At 43.4% G+C, this 17,632-nt stretch overlaps 1 protein-coding gene across 2 annotated transcripts in view; it reads left to right on the top strand.

The window, feature by feature from the left end:
- The window catches only part of SLC24A3 (solute carrier family 24 member 3), a 324,638-nt gene that overhangs the window by 27,024 nt on the left and 279,982 nt on the right, over positions 1-17,632 (top strand). For both annotated transcript variants that reach the window (XM_048842455.2, XM_048842456.2), the window contains exon 2: positions 16,726-16,863. In XM_048842455.2, the coding sequence (XP_048698412.1) occupies positions 16,726-16,863 (138 nt within the window). The remainder of the gene's footprint in view (positions 1-16,725; positions 16,864-17,632) is intronic.

Here is a 17,632-nt window from a genome sequence, read left to right on the forward strand (position 1 = left end):
AACTTAATGTGCTTAGTGTGGACATATGCAATGGACTGTATAAAATCGGTTTCTAAAAATTGACCTAATTTCATAGTGTAGACGTACCCAGGAAGGCTACTAATGTCCCTTTGTGAGCAAAGACCATGCATATGCATCACCGGTTTCTAATTCTTGCCATCAATCATCTTCTCCACACTTGTTTTTCACTATATATCTCCCACTCTTTATACGAACACTGGGGAAGTTCAACCCGTATCCGTATCATTAGGAGCACCCATGTAGACAAGGCCCATGAGAACGAAGCTTGAGTGGTTGTAATGGGGTCAGAATCCAAGAGTGGGTTATAAGACACACAAATGCCCATATCTTCAGCTTTTCTGTTTTGTGTTTTATTCTTTGGCTATCACCAAGTTTTCTTAATTTTTGTTTCCCACAAATGCTTTCAGGGGACCAATCCAAGTACAGAATTCTCTGAAAGAGTTAAATACCAGAACTGATATATGCTCTGGGCAGAGCCCTTGTCCTCATATTTACCTGTAAAGCACCTAGCACATTTTCGGTATTATACGAGCAGTTAATAACAACAGTTACATGCCACAGATTTATGTAGCACTATTCCAGAGAAGCGGGAGCAGGCGGGAGTGGGGAAGAAATGATGATGCAGAGGGAGGGGAGAAAATAGTATTTTTAACAAGAAAAACATGTTTTTATTGAAATCAGACACAACTCCCCTCCTTTCCTTCTGTGTGTTTATTTTTTTGTAAGATTCTGTTTTTTAACGAAAATGAAGGAAAAATAGTTCTTTGGCTTCATTCGCATGGTTACCTTGTCAACAGAGCACCATGGTGTTTAGACAACCCTGACTCACCGTTACTTATGTTGTACTTCTTCTTTTTCGTGTGTGTGTGTGTGTGTGTGTGTATGTGAGTTTTAGATCTGTAATACACTGGCCACTACAGAGGTACATCACACACACAACTGGCATATTACGTATCCATATAACAGTTGTGGTAGCTGAAAGAATCTGCTGGTTGTTCTTGGCAGGTGCCCATCTGCCACTATGGCTGCCTCTTGCAAGGTTCCACCCTGTTGGTTTGTAGAGGGGCATGGGAGATAATGCCTTCAGCATGCTGATGACACGTGGCTTTGTCTCCTACTCAGCTGGCGCTGCTGCTGAGATTCAGTAATCTACCCGGATCTAATTCAGTTGGATTGTAGCTTGGATGATGGGTACATCCTGGAGAAGACTTAACAGTAGAGAGAAACAGCAAGAACTGACTTGAATTATACCATACTCCATGATCTGCGGGAGCGTGCCTGCTGTTGATACTGGGGTCCATAACCTAGGTCTTGGCAGATCGTCATCTATTTCTACGTGTCTCTAAATGGAACATAGCCAACGCTGCATTTTATTGCCTATGCTTGGCATGGAAGTGCCTCCTTCTCTTTCAGCTGCAGGCTTTGCTACCATCACCCGTGCCCTTTTTACTTCCATCTTGGATTGTTGCAGTGCCATTGACATGGGCTCAGATAGTCTGGGGACTAAGGTTGATGCGGAACGTGCCTGTTGTAGAAAGTGGTTGGGCTTGCTTCATGGCGCTTCATGCAGAGAGCGTGTCAGCTGTTCGGAGATCTGCTCTCGTTGCTGGTGAAGTGAACTTTAAGGTGTTGGTTTTGATGTGAATGGTTTGGTGTCTGTTTACCGGTGAGCATCAACGACGAGCTGAGCCAATATCTCCTATATTTAATAGAGATGGCACAGAGAGATCCTAATTTCTGGAATTCATTGCCCATCTTTGTCAGACAGAACCTGGATTTGTTGACCTTCAGGATTCACTGCATGGCCCATTTTTCCTTGGTGGGAGCGGGGTGGGGAAGCCCTCAGTTTATTATCTAATTTGGAGGTCCTTCACTGTTATAAGGTAGATTGTATGTTGCAGTGGCTCTAGGTGGTAAAGGCAATTTGCTATGAAGGATATGTCTGTTGGATGTGAGTTAAAATTTTGTGCAAACACCTAGTATCTCAGGTGCTTTTTAAAAACTGAAATAAGTAAATGTTATATGCAAGCATAACAACATTGTGATAAATAACACTTGCACAGTGTGTACTCATCCGTCTCAGCCAGTACCACCTTTTAATAGTCAAAATTTCAGACTAGTTTTTAGACAGCTGCTATTTTTGTAATGTCACTTTATTGGGGGTGTGTGTGTTTATATTGCAGTAACACCTTGGAGCCTCAGCCCTGAACCAATTGTGCTAGGTGTTGTACAGATACAGAGTAAAAAATCATTCTTTCCACATGACCAAGGACGTGTGCATGTTCCCTCCAGAAAATTACCCTGGTCTAGGCTCCAGAGCTTACGGCTTCTAGTGACAGTTTTCAGGTGTGATATCACTTAAACCATCCTGGTTAGAAACACTTGTCTTATGACATTGAAGGGTGGAAATTTCTTCCTTTCCAGCTACATGTGGCATTTTGTTTCCAGGTCTAAGTAGCCACAAGATCTCGGCGCTTAATAACATAACATGCTGATTGATAGAAAATCAATTTTAGGTTATTTTTAGAAGTGTTAATAATTTATTAGTACTAATTTTTCCTCTCTGCCTCTCATAAAAAAAGAAAACCACACCATGTGGTGATATCAAGGTTTCATTCACGTAATGATCTGGGATGACCTGCATGAGTTGTAATGTAGCCATTCCAAACACATGCCAATGAAACTTTATACCACTGTGCTCTCCAGCCTCCCTTTGCTTTCCTCTGCTGCCAGCCCGGGAAGGCAGGATTACGGCCTCGTGACTAAATCAGTATTCCCCCAGGGAGTATAAAATGGGACTGTAATAGTGATAAATCACTCTGCCCCTACTTTTCCCTTCCTCCTCTCTCCTTTTACAAGCTGCTCAGTGAAGGAAGGAGTGGGCCTTGGGGCCTGAGTCGAAGCCCACTGAAGTCAAAGGGAGACTTTCCATTGACTCTGCTGGATTTTTGGATCTGGCCCATGCTTAGAGCAGTGGCAGAGGAAGAGTTTAGGAATGTTTTGGGCAGACTAGAGCAGGGAAAAGTGGCAAACAGAGAGGAGCAGGAGAATACAGTGTTGTAAGCGGAGATGTCGGAAGAGCGGGTGGGTCTTTTAGAAAAAAGAGAGGAGGGAAAGAGGGGAATGTTAACATGGAGTCATAGAAAAAGAGATAAAAGGCCCCATAGCAACTCCACTGAGGGGTCTGGTCCACAACCTGCAGCAGGCAGTTTGGAAGAAACAGAGGAGAGAGGAGGATTCAAGGGAAATTAAATGCTTATTGGGAGAGTCAAGGGGAAGACCTCGGTGATGCTGTGGTACTTGTGCATGTTGGGGGAGATTTGCACAGTCACAGATGAGATTTAGGTGCCCAACTCTCTTTGTGCCTTTGGAAGATCTCCCCTCTTCATGAATCCTGAAGCTCATCCATGATTAGTAAGTCGAAGAAATTGCCAGTAACTTATGCAAAGCAAACCAGAGGGCATCACTCCACCTGCCCCCAGGATTAGGCTCTGCAGCAGACACAGAGCAAGTGGCTATGTTAAGCTTAATTGGTTGTATTATTTCTCCTGGGCAGGGTTGGGATATTACTGGTGTTTGTACCATTTTTGGGAGCAGCAGCACAGAGGAAAGAAATGGTCTATCGCTTTGTCAGGAGAGAGGTATTATACCAGGGACACAGACAAAATCAAGCTTGACAATCAGCAGATGCCAAGCATCTCAGATAACATCAACAGCTTTCAGATCATCTATGTGTAAAAGGCATCTTGCTAATGAAATAAATGTCCTGGTGGAGAATTTAAGATTCCCCTGGGTAACGAAGTACCAGAGAATAATGCTAAAAATACTAGAATGCCCTTGTATAAATGAGGGGAGCACTCGCACCTTGAATGTTGCACGCAGTATAATTTCAAAAGGGATATAGCAGAAAGGGAAAGGTCCAGCAATGTCCAGTGGAAATGATGATGAGGGGCATGAAAAGATGTTCATAGGAGGAGAGATTCAAAAATGTAGACTAGCTTAGAGAGGAGGAAGAGAAGAGGGCTCAGGGTAGAGGTATATAAAATAATGGTATAGAGGAGGTCATTTGGGCGCTTCTATCTAGCCTCTCTTATAAAACAAGAATAAAGGGATGCTCAGTTCAACTAATAAGCAATTCATTAATAACTAATAAAAGGAAAGGTAATTTTTGAAACAGCATGTACTTAACCTCTGAAACTCTCTGCCACAAGATAGTAAGCAACAAATGTAGTCTCCTGTTCAGTTAGTCTCTTAAGAGTGTGCTTGAAGTCGACCCCTACTCAGGATGGCATCTAAGCAAGTGCTTAATTTAAGCATGTGCTTAAGTCCCATTGATTTCAATTGAACTTATGCATCTGCTTAATATTCAGCACAGGCTAACTTGCTTTCCTGAACTCGGGCAATTGTAGGATTAAAAAAATCAACATTTTAATAGTTTGCCAAAAAACCCCATTGTTCAGTAAACAAAAATGTTTGTTAATGTTTTGATAATATTTTCTATCAAAATGATAAAAGTCACGATAAATTTAGAAAAAGCCAAGCTTCCTCCCCCAACTTTTTGCTACTGAAAAAAAGGCCATTTTTCAACATGAAATATCTTTTATTTTGGAAAAAGTTCCATTGACTTTACCAGTAACTGTTACAGGGGATATTAGTGGAAAATGCAGAAGATGCCAAACAGTCGGACGCACTTACAGTACCTATAAATAGGTATTTAAAATGAATTTTGGGAAGACCTCTTGACTTTTAGGGAGCAGAAAAGGAAAACTGCACCTAAGGTGAAAACATCTTATTCTTCACTAGCTGAGCTGCTAATTTTCTAGTGCCAGTAGTACTCAGCGTGCATTATTACCCCAGCTGGGGGCCTCCATTTCTCACAGTAGAACGGCACTGAATTCAGGCACCGTAGAGTATGTCATTCCCTCAGAACTGATTCAGCTTCCTCGATGCTCCTTTTTCTTTAATGAATTCAGGCCCTTGTGACTCCTACAGCAGTGACAGGCGGTGCTAACACTCATATGTACAGGGAGGAGAACTGCTATTCCCAGGAAATAATGTGTGTGTGTGTGTGTGTGTGTGTGAGAGAGAGAGAGAGAGAGAGCGAGCATGTGTCTGGGAATCCCAGAGTAAAAGTATTTGTTAAATGCAATGACTTTTGTGGAATGTTATCTTTCATCTGCCCTCAGATAACGGGTCTGACTTCCCCATTATTAATTATTATTGTTTATTTATATTATGGTAGCACCTAGCGGCCACAACTCAGATCAGGGTCTCATCATGTTAGATACTATATGGACATGTAGTAGGATACAGTCTCTGCCCAGAGACAAGACAGATAGAAGGTGGGAACAGGCAGAGACGTGAAGTGGCTTGCCTAAGGCCATACAATGGGTAAGAAGCAGAGACTGCTGACTGTCTGCTTAGTGCTCTATCCACAGGCCCACACTGGTCCAGTCTGACTTTGTTCTCTTTTAAGTTATTTATTTTTTAAAGTAGTGACGTGAGCAACAGAATGTTCTGCCTCCTGCAATGTCATTCTTCGATACATTGGACTTCATTATGCGGGCTATGTAAACATTTCAATTAACTCAGCTCAGTATGATCATGCACTAACAACCATACACACACTCTGAAACCACACATTTAGTTGTACACAACATTTTTGAACACCAGTGCAGACGCACAACTGTGTCAAAACCACACATAAGTGGGAGACACCCTGATCAGTGTCACATTTCATTCTGAAAGGAAAAGGTCTGTTTCAGGTGAACCACTTGACAAGTTTTTCTTAACTAAAAAATGGATGAGTTAGCCATAGCATCTACATATCTGTGGTATGTCAGTATCTCCACTCATAAAGGTAAAACAGTGACCGAGAATTTGTGATTCCCAAACTTCTAAACAATGAAACACTCTCCTGTAGGGCTCATTAAAAGTCCTAGCAATACTCACTCATTGAGTGAGGAGCTCCAGGTCTTGAACCCAGAATTGGGGGTTACTAGGAAGCCTTTGCATCCTGGCTGCCATCCAGCCGCTTGTTAGCAACTGGTGATTGGAGTGGTAAAAGGAACCTTAGCCCTACCAGAGTCACTGCCCACAGCAGTCCTAATTGGGGGAGTGCCTGCCCCACTGATTGGTCCAGCTGTGCTATTTAAGACAGAAGGAGATGCACAGATAGCTTCCTGTAACTGGAGGAATTTCTGGTTGGCTGTTACATTTGCCTTGCCTGACAGCTGAGCCAGGGTTCTAAATCTGAATGGGCCTGGGCAGAGAGATTTAGAAATCAATACCCAGTCAGGCAGTTCTTGTCCAGAAAAGATAATCGCTCAGGGCGATAAACTATAACTGCCTGGAAGAATAAATTCCCAGAAAGGCCTGTGAGACAGAGGAGGAATCCAGTTAAGGGCCTGTCGGGGTTCCTTCCCCACTCTGAACTCTAGGGTACAGATGTGGGGACCCGCATGAAAGACCCCCTAAGCTTATTCTTACCAGCTTAGGTTAAAAACTTCCCCGAGGTACAAACTTTGCCTTGTCCTTGAACAGTATGCTGCCACCGCCAAGCGTTTTAAACAAAGAACAGGGAAAGAGACCGCTTGGAGACGTCTTTCCCCAAAATATCCCCCCAAGCCCTACACCCCCTTTCCTGGGGAAGGCTTGATAATAATCCTCACCAATTTGTACAGGTGAACACAGACCCAAACCCTTGGATCTTAAGAACAATGAAAAATCAATCAGGTTCTTAAAAGAAGAATTTTAATTTAAAGAAAAGGTAAAAGAATCACCTCTGTAAAATCAGGATGGAAAATACCTTACAGGGTATTCAGATTCAAAACCCAGAGGATCCCCCTCTGGGCAAAACCTTAAAGTTACAGAAAACAGGAATAAACCTTCCTCTTAACACAGGGGAAATTCATATAGAACAAAAGATAAACTAATCCTCCTTGCCTGGCTTACCTATACTGGTTGCAATATTGGAGACTTGGATTAGGATGTGTTGGAGAAGATGGATTTCTGTCTGGCCTCTCTCAGTCCCAAGAGAGAACAAACATGTAAACAAAGAGCACAAACAAAAGCCTTCCCTCCCGCAAGATTTGAAAGTATCTTGTTTCCTTATTGGTCCTTTGGGTCAGGTGCCAGCCAGGTTAGATGAGTTTCTTAACCCTTTACAGGTAACAGGATGTTGCCTCTGGCCAGGAGGGATTTTATAGCACTATATACAGAAGGGTGGTTACCCTTCCCTTTATATTTATGACAGGGGCTCTCAGTACATTCAGTGTGTATGGGCCAAGGTATTGAGGCTGTAGACATGAATTATAAGGGCTGGGGCAGAAGAAATCCTACATCTCTTCAGATGCCAAGGTCATCAGCTTTTCCATAAGTTAGCGATGAGGATTAATGAGAACCATGATGAAAGGAACAGAGGTCCCCCAGCCCTGAGCCAAAAGCAGGTCATCAGCATAGCGAACCATTTTGTGTTCTCTGTTACCCAACCACATCTGCCTTCACATCCTCTGCCTCTCCGTGAGCCAAACGATGCCCCCCGGCCCCGCCCTCCCTCCGCACAGTCAAATACTAGGGACACCCCTGCACCCTGTCATCTTCCACTAGCCAGGGAAAATGGATTAGGTTTCCTGTCATGGAGTAGGGCCACTTGATTTTAATAGCACTAGTTGTTGTGGGACTCTCAGCAAGCTGCATGATCCACCCTGTCAAAATGACAGCATGACTTAGTTCCTTTGGCTTCTCTGAGACAGCTGGTTTTTCCCAGAGCCTCTGTTTTCAAGGGTGTTTGTTAGGTTTGAAGTTCCTGCAGGGCCTCTCTGAGTGATCAGTGCTGCAGGAGCTCAGTGGGTAATGCTCTTTGCGTCTGCCATGTTGAAGTGCTGAGGGATGACTGATTCTGAGGTTAATATTAATTTCACAAAATTTCTTGTTAAAAGATTTTTCAGAAGTACCTAAGTCCCAAAGGGCCTTAGGCATTACAGTGCTGATCATTGTAGTGCCTATCTTATAGGGGCCTAGCCAGCCAAAGGAATCCACAAACCCTGGGTTAGCTGTCTACGCTACCTAATCAATGCATGGGGGTGTGGAGTGGGGAGAGAGATTGGCTCCTAAATCACTTGGGTGCTTTTGAAAATCCCACCCACTGTTAGATAATTTTTAAATGCCTCTTAAGTGATCTGCTGCTTGTTCTCTAAACTCGGACCTCCTGATCATCCGTTTATACTGTCCACTGTGCTTCTGAAGCTACTTCTCCTTTACTTTAGCTTCTTGTCTTGTCTTAAAGGGGACAGTATTTTAGCAGGATTCTAGTTCACAGTGAACCAGTGATCAACAGCAACATAATCTTCTCTAGGACCCCAGAAGGGTGGGTTTGAAGAACTGTGGAAATTCAGAAACTCCTTGCAAACAGGAGCTTAGAGGCAGCGTCGTCCAGTGGGTAGGGCACTGAGCAAGGAGTCCGGAGAGCAGCGCTTTATACCTGGCTCTGCCCCTGACTGGCTCTGTGCACTTGGACATGTCACTTCATCTCTCTGTGCATCTGTTCCCATCCCACCCTCTGTTACTCTTGTCTAAGGTTTTCAAGGCAGGCAATGGCTCTTGCTATGTGTCTCTGTACAGTATGTAGCACAATGACCTCTATGTCCTACTCCAGGGGTTGGCAACCTTTCAGAAGCGGTGTGCCAAGTCTTCATTTACTCACTGTAATTTAAGGTTTCGCATGCCAGTAATACATTTTAACGTTTTTAGAAGGTCTCTCTCTATAAGTTTATATTATATAACTAAACTATTGTTGTATGTAAAGTAAATAAGGTTTTTAAAATGTTTAAGAAGCTTCATTTAAAATTAAATTAAAATGCAGATCTTATCAGTTTAGTGTGATCCTTGCCCTTGCTTTTCCTTGCTGAGTTTTCCAATGTCTGTAAATAGATTATCTTCTTTGGGGAGAGAGAGGTTCCATTCATCCAGGCAGGCAGTGGGCTGAGCAGGGCCGGCGGCCGGGACCCCGGCTGGCAGGGGGCTGGCGGATGGAACCCCAGGCCGGCAGCAGAGTACCACTGAAAATCAGCTCGCCATAGGTTGCTGACCCCTGTCCTACTCTAATACTAATACAGATGACGGTGCCCTAAGGGACTCCTATTGCATACCCTCTTTCCCCTCCTACTGAAATTTGTAGAAATAAAATTGGGTTTAAAGAACTGGCTGCTATTCAGAGCCAGGAATTTTGTTTTTCCATAGGCAGCCTGTTTTCCATAGGCAGCCAGTTTTTCCATAAGCATTTATGGTCCGTGTTGAAATATGCCCCGCCAAATCAGACTACAGTGAAATAATCAGTGTATGAAATGATTATGCAACCCTGAGCTCAGATTACTCTGTGAAAAACTTGTGTCTGACCTGACCAGGCGGCTGCTGATTACTTACCATGTCCCACCTATACACGCTGGGGGGAGTGGACCAAAAGCAATACATTCAGAGGAGTGAAATGAAATTAACAAGGAATAAAAATGAAAGGATAACTTCATATGGTGTGGTGCTCCAATTAATGCAGCCAAAGCAATCCTATTAAGGAGAATCGCGGTGGGATAGCTTGCTGTGAACCCCCAGCAGCTTGCTGGCTGATGTCAGCATATGAGATTGTTCTTGGTTGCTTCGGTTTGGTTCTCCCCAGGAATACTGTGCAGTTGTAATCGCTGTAGTTATTAGAGACGTTTTAGGGGGGTGGAGATAATTTGTCCAGCCAAGCGGAAAAAATAGAGACAAAGAAGAGGAAAAAATACAGGAGAGAGAGAGAGGCAAAAGGTCTTTAAAAAGCTGTGTTGTTTTCGGCTCCTGCCAGCAGTATCTCAGTTTGCATAGAAAGTAGTTTATTGTAAGCGAGAGCCGAGGATACCTGCCAACATTGGAAAGTCCTTAGTGGTAATGCATTATGTTTTTGAAATGCCGCAATGACAAATCAGTCCCTTTTGTTTGTTCAGCTGGGCTAGTCTCTGGTCTGTCGGCTTCTCTCCGCTGTCTTCTTTTTTTGTCAGCTGAAGTAAATCAGTGCAGCTCCAGTGGAGTCCAGGGAGCTATCCTGATATATACCAGCTGAGGATCTGGCCCATTGTCTCTTCTTATGAATGTTGTTCCAGTTCGGAGTTCTTGTGTCCACAGCCCCGACTCCGTTAGGACAGCTATACAAAAATCAAGTTTGCTCTCTGGCTCTTGAGTACTCTCTCTATCCCCCGCATCCAACCCCTGAGCCACATGTGCACTCCCGCTGGAATCTGAGGGAATAATATTCCCCTACATCCTGTGGCTCCTTTACTGTGTTGAGTTTCATGTTGGCAGCATATGACACCAGTGGGGCTTTCAACAGGCGATCGGGTGGAATCCAAAGCGTTGGTCTTAACCTAAAAGCCTGGAAATGATTTGGGTCCTGGTTACCTAAGGGCCCTCCACTTCCTCTGTGCCGTGCTGCTACAGAGGCTCTTAGGGAGGGCTTTGGATGGAGCTGCCTCATTGCAAATGGATGGGCGTGGTTGGCAGGGCATTCTCTCTGAGGCTCCCTTGAGTTCGGAGGTCACTCCCCTGCCCCGCCAGAGCCCAGGTGTGTTGAACCTGCAAATTCCAGGCTTTTGCGGAGGGGCTGGGCTGATGACTGAGATTGATCTAGCTGTCAGGGTGGGATGAGCAATTCTTCATACCATGTAGTACATTATCGTTAATATCTGGAATAAGAACCCATACTGTGAATGTCTCCATTCTTCCCATTTATTACCTTGCACTCTCCCCCATTTATTTGTTTTATCCACTTGCTGTGCCTAGACCTATGTACAAATTGTGAGCTCTTAGGGGCAGGGACTGTACAGTGCCTAGCGCAGTGGGGCATGATCCCTGACTGTGACTCCCTGCCCCACAAGCATTACCATAATCTGAGTCCTTTTCAGCTGGTAAAACATTGCTTAGGGCACAAATAAGACTCCACCATCCCTGTCTATCCTGGGCCTCTCCAGCTTGGATAGCCCTATCGGGAATTAAAACTCACCCTGGCATAACTCCCACAGGGTCACTGGAACATACAAGCCTTCCCAGCATGTCTAGGTGCAGTCCCCAGGATTGGACTGCCATGGCAGAGGTAACTACTAATATAAATCGTGGGGAAAGTGCAGGGTCTTCTATAAACCTAGAGAGATAAAGAAGTCAGGTTTTCCCTCTTCTCTGTAGGGGTATTATAGTAGCCTACACATGTAGCTAACTGGTTTTTAGGGAATATTTGGGAATATTTGTGGGTACTTAGTTGGCCATTGAAGTGATGGGTAGGGTTAATTTTTATCCCCAGGGAAAAATCACTAGAATCCCCTACAAATAAATAATCTACTTGCCTTCCCCTTGCCAGAGATTTTTTTTTAAATGATAGTTACATTGACTGGCCACATGAAATCACCCCTGCTCCCCAGCCACATACGTGTGTGTGTGTGTGAGAGAGAGAGAGAGAGAGAGAGAAACCCAAGGCCAATTTGGTTTGTACGTGACAGAACATAAGCAGGTATCATCTCTGAGACCCTACTAAGACTGTTATCAAGACTCTCTTTTAAGTCTGTGATCAGCTCTTAAGGTCTGATTTTGAAATTCAATAGACATGCTTGAGATCAGTTTGTAATTGAGGGACACAAGTATGTTGCACACTAATGTACTTGATCCATTAAGAGAGAGCCTGCAGGGTATTTTGATGTGTCTCTTTGATACTTCAAGCAGTATACTATACATAGTCTGTTTGAATGAATAAATAAGAGAGACAAGGTGGATGAGGTAATATCTGTTCTTGGACCAACTTCTCCTTTTTCTTCATGTAGTGGAGTTTCATTTCAGATGGTAAAATTCAATATCTCCTATTTATTTGCAGTGTTTTTGTAGTCATATTGGTCCCAGGAAATTAGAGAGACAGGATGAGGAAGCAAAAAGACATTCTAGTTATCATCACTATGGGGACATACGCTCAGAGGGTGCTGTTCACTTATTTCTTAAGGCCCTATGTCCCCTCAGTTCTGATAACTAGAATGTCTTTTTGCTTCCCCATCTTGTCTCTCTAATATCCTGGGACCAACATGGCTACACCAACATTGGATGAAATAAGACACCCTGTGCACAAAACCTTCACACAAAACTGAGACCTGATCAGCTGTTTTTCCCTGTATTTCACTTTTGTAACCATTAGGAGTATGCAGCAGCAATCTCGTAATAGAGCTTGTTCTCACAAGACTCCCACCCCAATTTGGCAGCTGCAAGAAGACTTTTGAATAAACACAGATCTGCTATTTGTATTATTTAGGGCTTGTCTACACAGGAATACTCAGGAAAATTAATCTGATTAACATAAAGCATGTATTTAAAGGGGATTAGTTAAGATACATTAAACCCCTGTGTGGATGCCCTTACTCAGAATTAAAGTGACCTTAATTTGGTTTAGTTTAATTCACTTTCAAAGGGACGCCTGGGCAAACCCAGTCTTGACTCACTAGCGCTTCCTCTGATCGACCCTGCCCTTTCTTCCTTGCACAGATCTTTCCCTCCTCCCTAGAACACGCCCTGCTGACCTCCCTAAACCTCAGAAGACTGACCATGTTTGATGAATCTCAAGGGTTAAACCAGAGTTGAGTCAGTTCCACTTTCACATAATCTGCCAAGACACTGAGTCCAGGCTCCTGTGTTCTCGTCACTACAGCTGATGACATTGCAACCACCTCAGGCAGGGTTAGCTTCAAGCCGCTTCCTGTTCGATTTCAGGATGCACTGGGGAAATGAGAAACCCCAATTTTGGGCCTTAGCAGCAATGGTGGTTTTTTTAAATTACATCATCAAATGTATTTATCTGGAATTTTAAAATCTTGGCATGCATTCTGTTCATAGGCCAGGGTCTTCAAGGGCCAAAACTTTTAGTAAAGGATTTCATTTTACCTTTCCTTTTTATTTCCCCTTGATTTATAGAGACAAATTCTATTTACACCTGATTTCAGAGTAGCAGCCGTGTTAGTCTGTATTCGCAAAAAGAAAAGGAGTACAGTACAGCATCCGATGAAGTGAGCTGTAGCTCACAAAAGCTTATCCTCAAATAAATTGGTTAGTCTCCAAAGTGCCACAAGTACTCCTTTTCTATTTACACCTGAGTATCCAAAAGCGGAATTTGGCCGATAGGTTGCAAACTCAGCTCTGAGATGGTTTAACCTAATTAAAGCTGGAGACTCTGAGCCAGATCCTTCACTGCTGTACATCAACATAGCTGTATCCATTTCAGCTGGACCTAATTCTGCTCTTACGCACACCCATTTAAGTGAGTGCAGAATGGGATGCTTTTACTCACTGTGTGTCCTTGCCAAATGGAGCTTTTCCCAAGCTCATTCTGAATGACTTATGTTTAGTTTTCCTTTTGGATAGGTCCAAATTCTGAAACAAGAAAGCTGCTCTGTATTGTGAGGAGAATGAAGAGATCTGCCAGGAGTTTAGGGGAATAATAATCCTAGAAAGAGGATGTTTTTTTTCTCTTTCCCTTTACCGGAGAATGAAACGGTAACTGCTCAGAAAAAAGTCCTTTGTTCTGAAAACAAGTGCTGTGTGGATCTCTGACTGCTTAGCTCAGCTGATGAAAGTATGTTTATTATGACACATGAAGTTTGAAGCTGTGCTATTGTAAATCAAGTTACAAAATTAATCTGAATTAATGCTTTGGGATTAAAATCTGTCTCCATCCATGACATATTTATACAGTTAACTCATTGAAGGTCATTTAGAGACCAAGCAATTAGGAAACAGTGTATTTTGAAGTGCGTAAAGTGTGGTGAATTACTGTCGTTATTACACACACAAAAACTAAGTTAAAATACGGATGTTTAATTTACAAAATCAAGGGCTTAAAAGTTACAAAATGGCAGATTTAACATTTCCTGTGAAATCTTAATTATGCCCCTTTGTGTGTATCCCCCCTGTGGACAGAATGAAGTGGGGTCCTGTGGAAAAAGCAGTATGTCATCTTATAATTAAACGATGTCATAATACATACTCACACACAATGGAATTTCTTGGGATAAAGAAAAGGCACTTTTCTGACCACAGTGATTTCTTCCTGCTGAATTTTAAAGGCCTGCTGCAAACAATGGAGATGTTAGAGTATCTCAAAAGTCACAAAATCTTTTATAGTGGAAAATATCAGGCAACCTAAATATAGGGGCTGTGACCACCTCCCCCTATAAAAAAAACCCTTTCTTTAATCCTCCATGTCCTCTGAGTCCCTGCCAAAGATTTGATGATCCCTCCTGTTGTATTTCCCCCACTCTCTATTGCTCTCTCTCTCCCTCTCATACTGTGATGGGCTGTATGAACTCTGCACTGGTACTAAAAGGGTTAAAGGGACCTGGAGAGCACAATTAGTGCCCGTGATGGCACTTGGAGGGTGTGTCAGGTTTAATTAAGACTGAGACTGAGCTTGAGAGGAGCTGCAGGAGGGAACTGGGATGGGCCATGAAGGAAGAAGGGAAGCGGGAGTGGAGGAAACTCTTGAAACAGGCCTGGGAGAAAACCCCGAGGGTCAGCAGCTTGGTTGGGAGGAGCTGGTGTCAAGGGAAGAAAGTCTTGTGAGGCAGCACGTTGTAGAAAAGCAGGAAAGTGCTTTGCAGAACCTGGGAGGGCAGTGAAACCTTTGTTAAGGATTGGGCCTAGCAAGGCTGGAAGAGTGTACGTTCCTTTGCATTCAGTTTGGACTGTGGGTACGCAGCGGGTATGCAGTGGGAAGGAGTGAGAGGGAACGGGACCTGGCTGGAGAGCCAAGTCATAAGAAGTGGACCACCAGCTGGCTTGAATGGCATTTGGTGAAGGCAACTGAGAAGGCCTTGCAGTGCCCAGCTATGAGGGGTCGTGCGTGGCAGCCAACCATTTGACAAATACCCTCCGTCCTTCTATCTGAGACGGATGGGGCGGGGCTCCCTTTTGAAGCTAACATAGTGTAGGCCCCAGTCCTGCACAAGGATCCTGCCTCTGAGCTGACCCATCCATGCTCTGACATGCTCTTGCAGATTCAAGGCCATAGTTTCTTAGTTGTCTGGAAGAGCCTCAAGTTGGTTGATACGAAACCTCACCTCCTCTCTAATGAGTAGAATGACATAGCTTTCTAGTAGTCTGAACAGCTGTCACAATGGGAGCAAGAGACCAACTGCAATTATATGCATCTTTAGGATAACATGTAAAATGCTGAACTAACAAAACCAGAGTTAAAGAGAGTCTGGATTCTAATGAAAGAAAGATGTACAGATGTGATGGAAATCCAGCCTAAACTCCATTTGCTATTTATTACATTGGGCTCAAGGATTCAGTAGGAGATGTGCTTAATTTTGTGTGTGTGTGTGTGTGCTTAAAATGCTCACAATGTCTCAAACAGTGTTTTCCCTCAAAGTTTGAAGCTCTGTAGCATGCATGTAGCTAACATATGGGCATACATTCTCAGCTAATTAGACCAACATGAAATGTCCAGGCCTGAGCAGTGTCATGCCAAGAATGTTCTGGAAAATGGTCAAAAGTTTTTGTTGACATTGTTAAAGTAGGGCTTTATTTAGCAGCACCTCCTCTAAGCCAAAGCAGAGAGAGAGAAGATGGGAAAGAGTGGGGTGGAAATAGGAAACAAAAGTAATAACTGAATGTTACCTTTCACCAGGTTACTTACCATATTCATGAAAATAAAACCATCCTGTAATCTGCAAAGATGTGAATGACTTATGGACCAAAATATTCAATTGGAAATGATTGCTGGTTTTGGTACACAGGGTTGTTTTTGATCATTTCCAACAGCCGAATATGTTTTAAGCACTCATAGGAGTCTGGGTTCTGTGCTGACGTGTTGTATTTTCAAGTTTATTATGCATAAATTACAATTCGTTTTGGTGGCCAATTTGTCGTCTTTTCCCTTCACACTTGTAAACTTCCCAATTCATGCATAAAAGTCTGTGGACTGTTCAAGTTCATCTGCAAGGAGGGCTGCTTTGGAGCAGTGGCATTTCCCCAGAAGGAGAACAAAGCAACCAGGTGATGGTGGTAGGACTTATGAATTCAGAGGGACTCAGAGGTGCAAAGGAAGCTTGTGCAGGAGAGAGGAAGAGAACCACATATTTTCATAGCAGAGGGGTCTTGTTTAACTGTGGGACCAGCCAAGGTCAAAGGCAGTTGAGCTGGAGCAGAGTGGGAGACTCCATTTGGAGGAAAAGTCATGAGCTGTAGGAGAAGGTTCTTGGGCACCCCAGAGAACTCCGCCCCTAAGCCCCAAAAATGCTCCAGAGCGGTGAGGAAACTGAGGCGGGGAAATGTGTATAGGTGTTATACTATTTTATCTGGCTCTGTTCGTCTTCTGTGCTGTAGAAAGAGTAACTGTGGTTAGAAACCTTTCCGAAGCCTGTGCATGAATCATCTGCAACACCTACTACTTGTCCCTGAAGATGTGAACTGTAACCCAGAGTAACCGCAAGGTGGAGCTCTGGAAAAGGGGTGCTTAAACTACTGGGAAATCTGAGAGACTGGTCCTGGGGAGTTAGGATCGCTGGACTGCAGGGCCTCGTTTCCAAGATGGAATAGCTGATAGTGTCTGTACCAAGGAAGTGTGAAAAGTCCCTTGGGAGAATATAGGTGCTAGCCTTTTTATCATCCTCCAAGCAAGACCATTCATTTTGTGCCCTTTTCCTCTAGGTTATGATGTCCTGAGCTATCCTATGGAAACTTACGATAAGTGGAGTGGGAGGAGGCTGCTGCAGGCAACCGAGGACAATGCCACTGAGAACCCAGAGGAGACAGAAAATCGATATGTCAAGAACTGCACTGAACCAGGTAGGAATGAATAATTTCTCCTCCTCCTTTTGAGGTTATAGCCAGCTGCCCTAGCTACTGAAATTCTGTATTGATACCACCAGGGTTGCACAAATGCTGTACCTATTAGTTTTAGTGTCCTCAAACACTCTAATCATATACCCCCTGGATGTATGTGTAATATTAATGCTGCAAACTCCTGGGATGCAAACTATTTGGAATGCATTAGTAGCCGAATTTCCAGATTAAGCAAGGAGATGGGAGGGATGAGATCGTAGCAGGAATGTTTTGCATATTTACCGCCTGGAAATGTAACTTGAACCTTGGTGTAATGGTGAGGAGTCAGGTAACCGAGACTCTCACCAATAGGATTACAGTCTGGAAATGTGGGATGTAGTCTTATAGTAACAAAAAAAAATATCAAAAATTGATTTTGGAGGAGGAATTAAGCGGAGCTGAAGCTCTGCTTTTTGAAGCTGCCTTTGCCAAGTTGTTTGTTTGCTTATTCTAAAAGCCTTCACATCTTTATTTACAGGGTTATATCCTTTCACTGTCATTAAAAAATGAACCACTCACAACTCTGCACAGAATTATCACAGCTCTTCCTGAGCATAAAAAAAGAGTAGGGATTCTTTAATTTGCATTCACTTGATTATGTATTGCATTTGTTTTACCTAACTGAAAACCCTGATAATAAATCACTAATGGTAGGGGAAGCTTTACAGGAAACCCAAGCCTGTGTTTATTTTTTTAATGGAAGAATTTTGATGTGGTTCAAAGTTATGGAAAG

This window comes from Caretta caretta, chromosome 3 (genome assembly GCF_965140235.1).
Source record: "Caretta caretta isolate rCarCar2 chromosome 3, rCarCar1.hap1, whole genome shotgun sequence".
Classification (NCBI taxonomy): Eukaryota; Metazoa; Chordata; order Testudines; family Cheloniidae; genus Caretta; species Caretta caretta.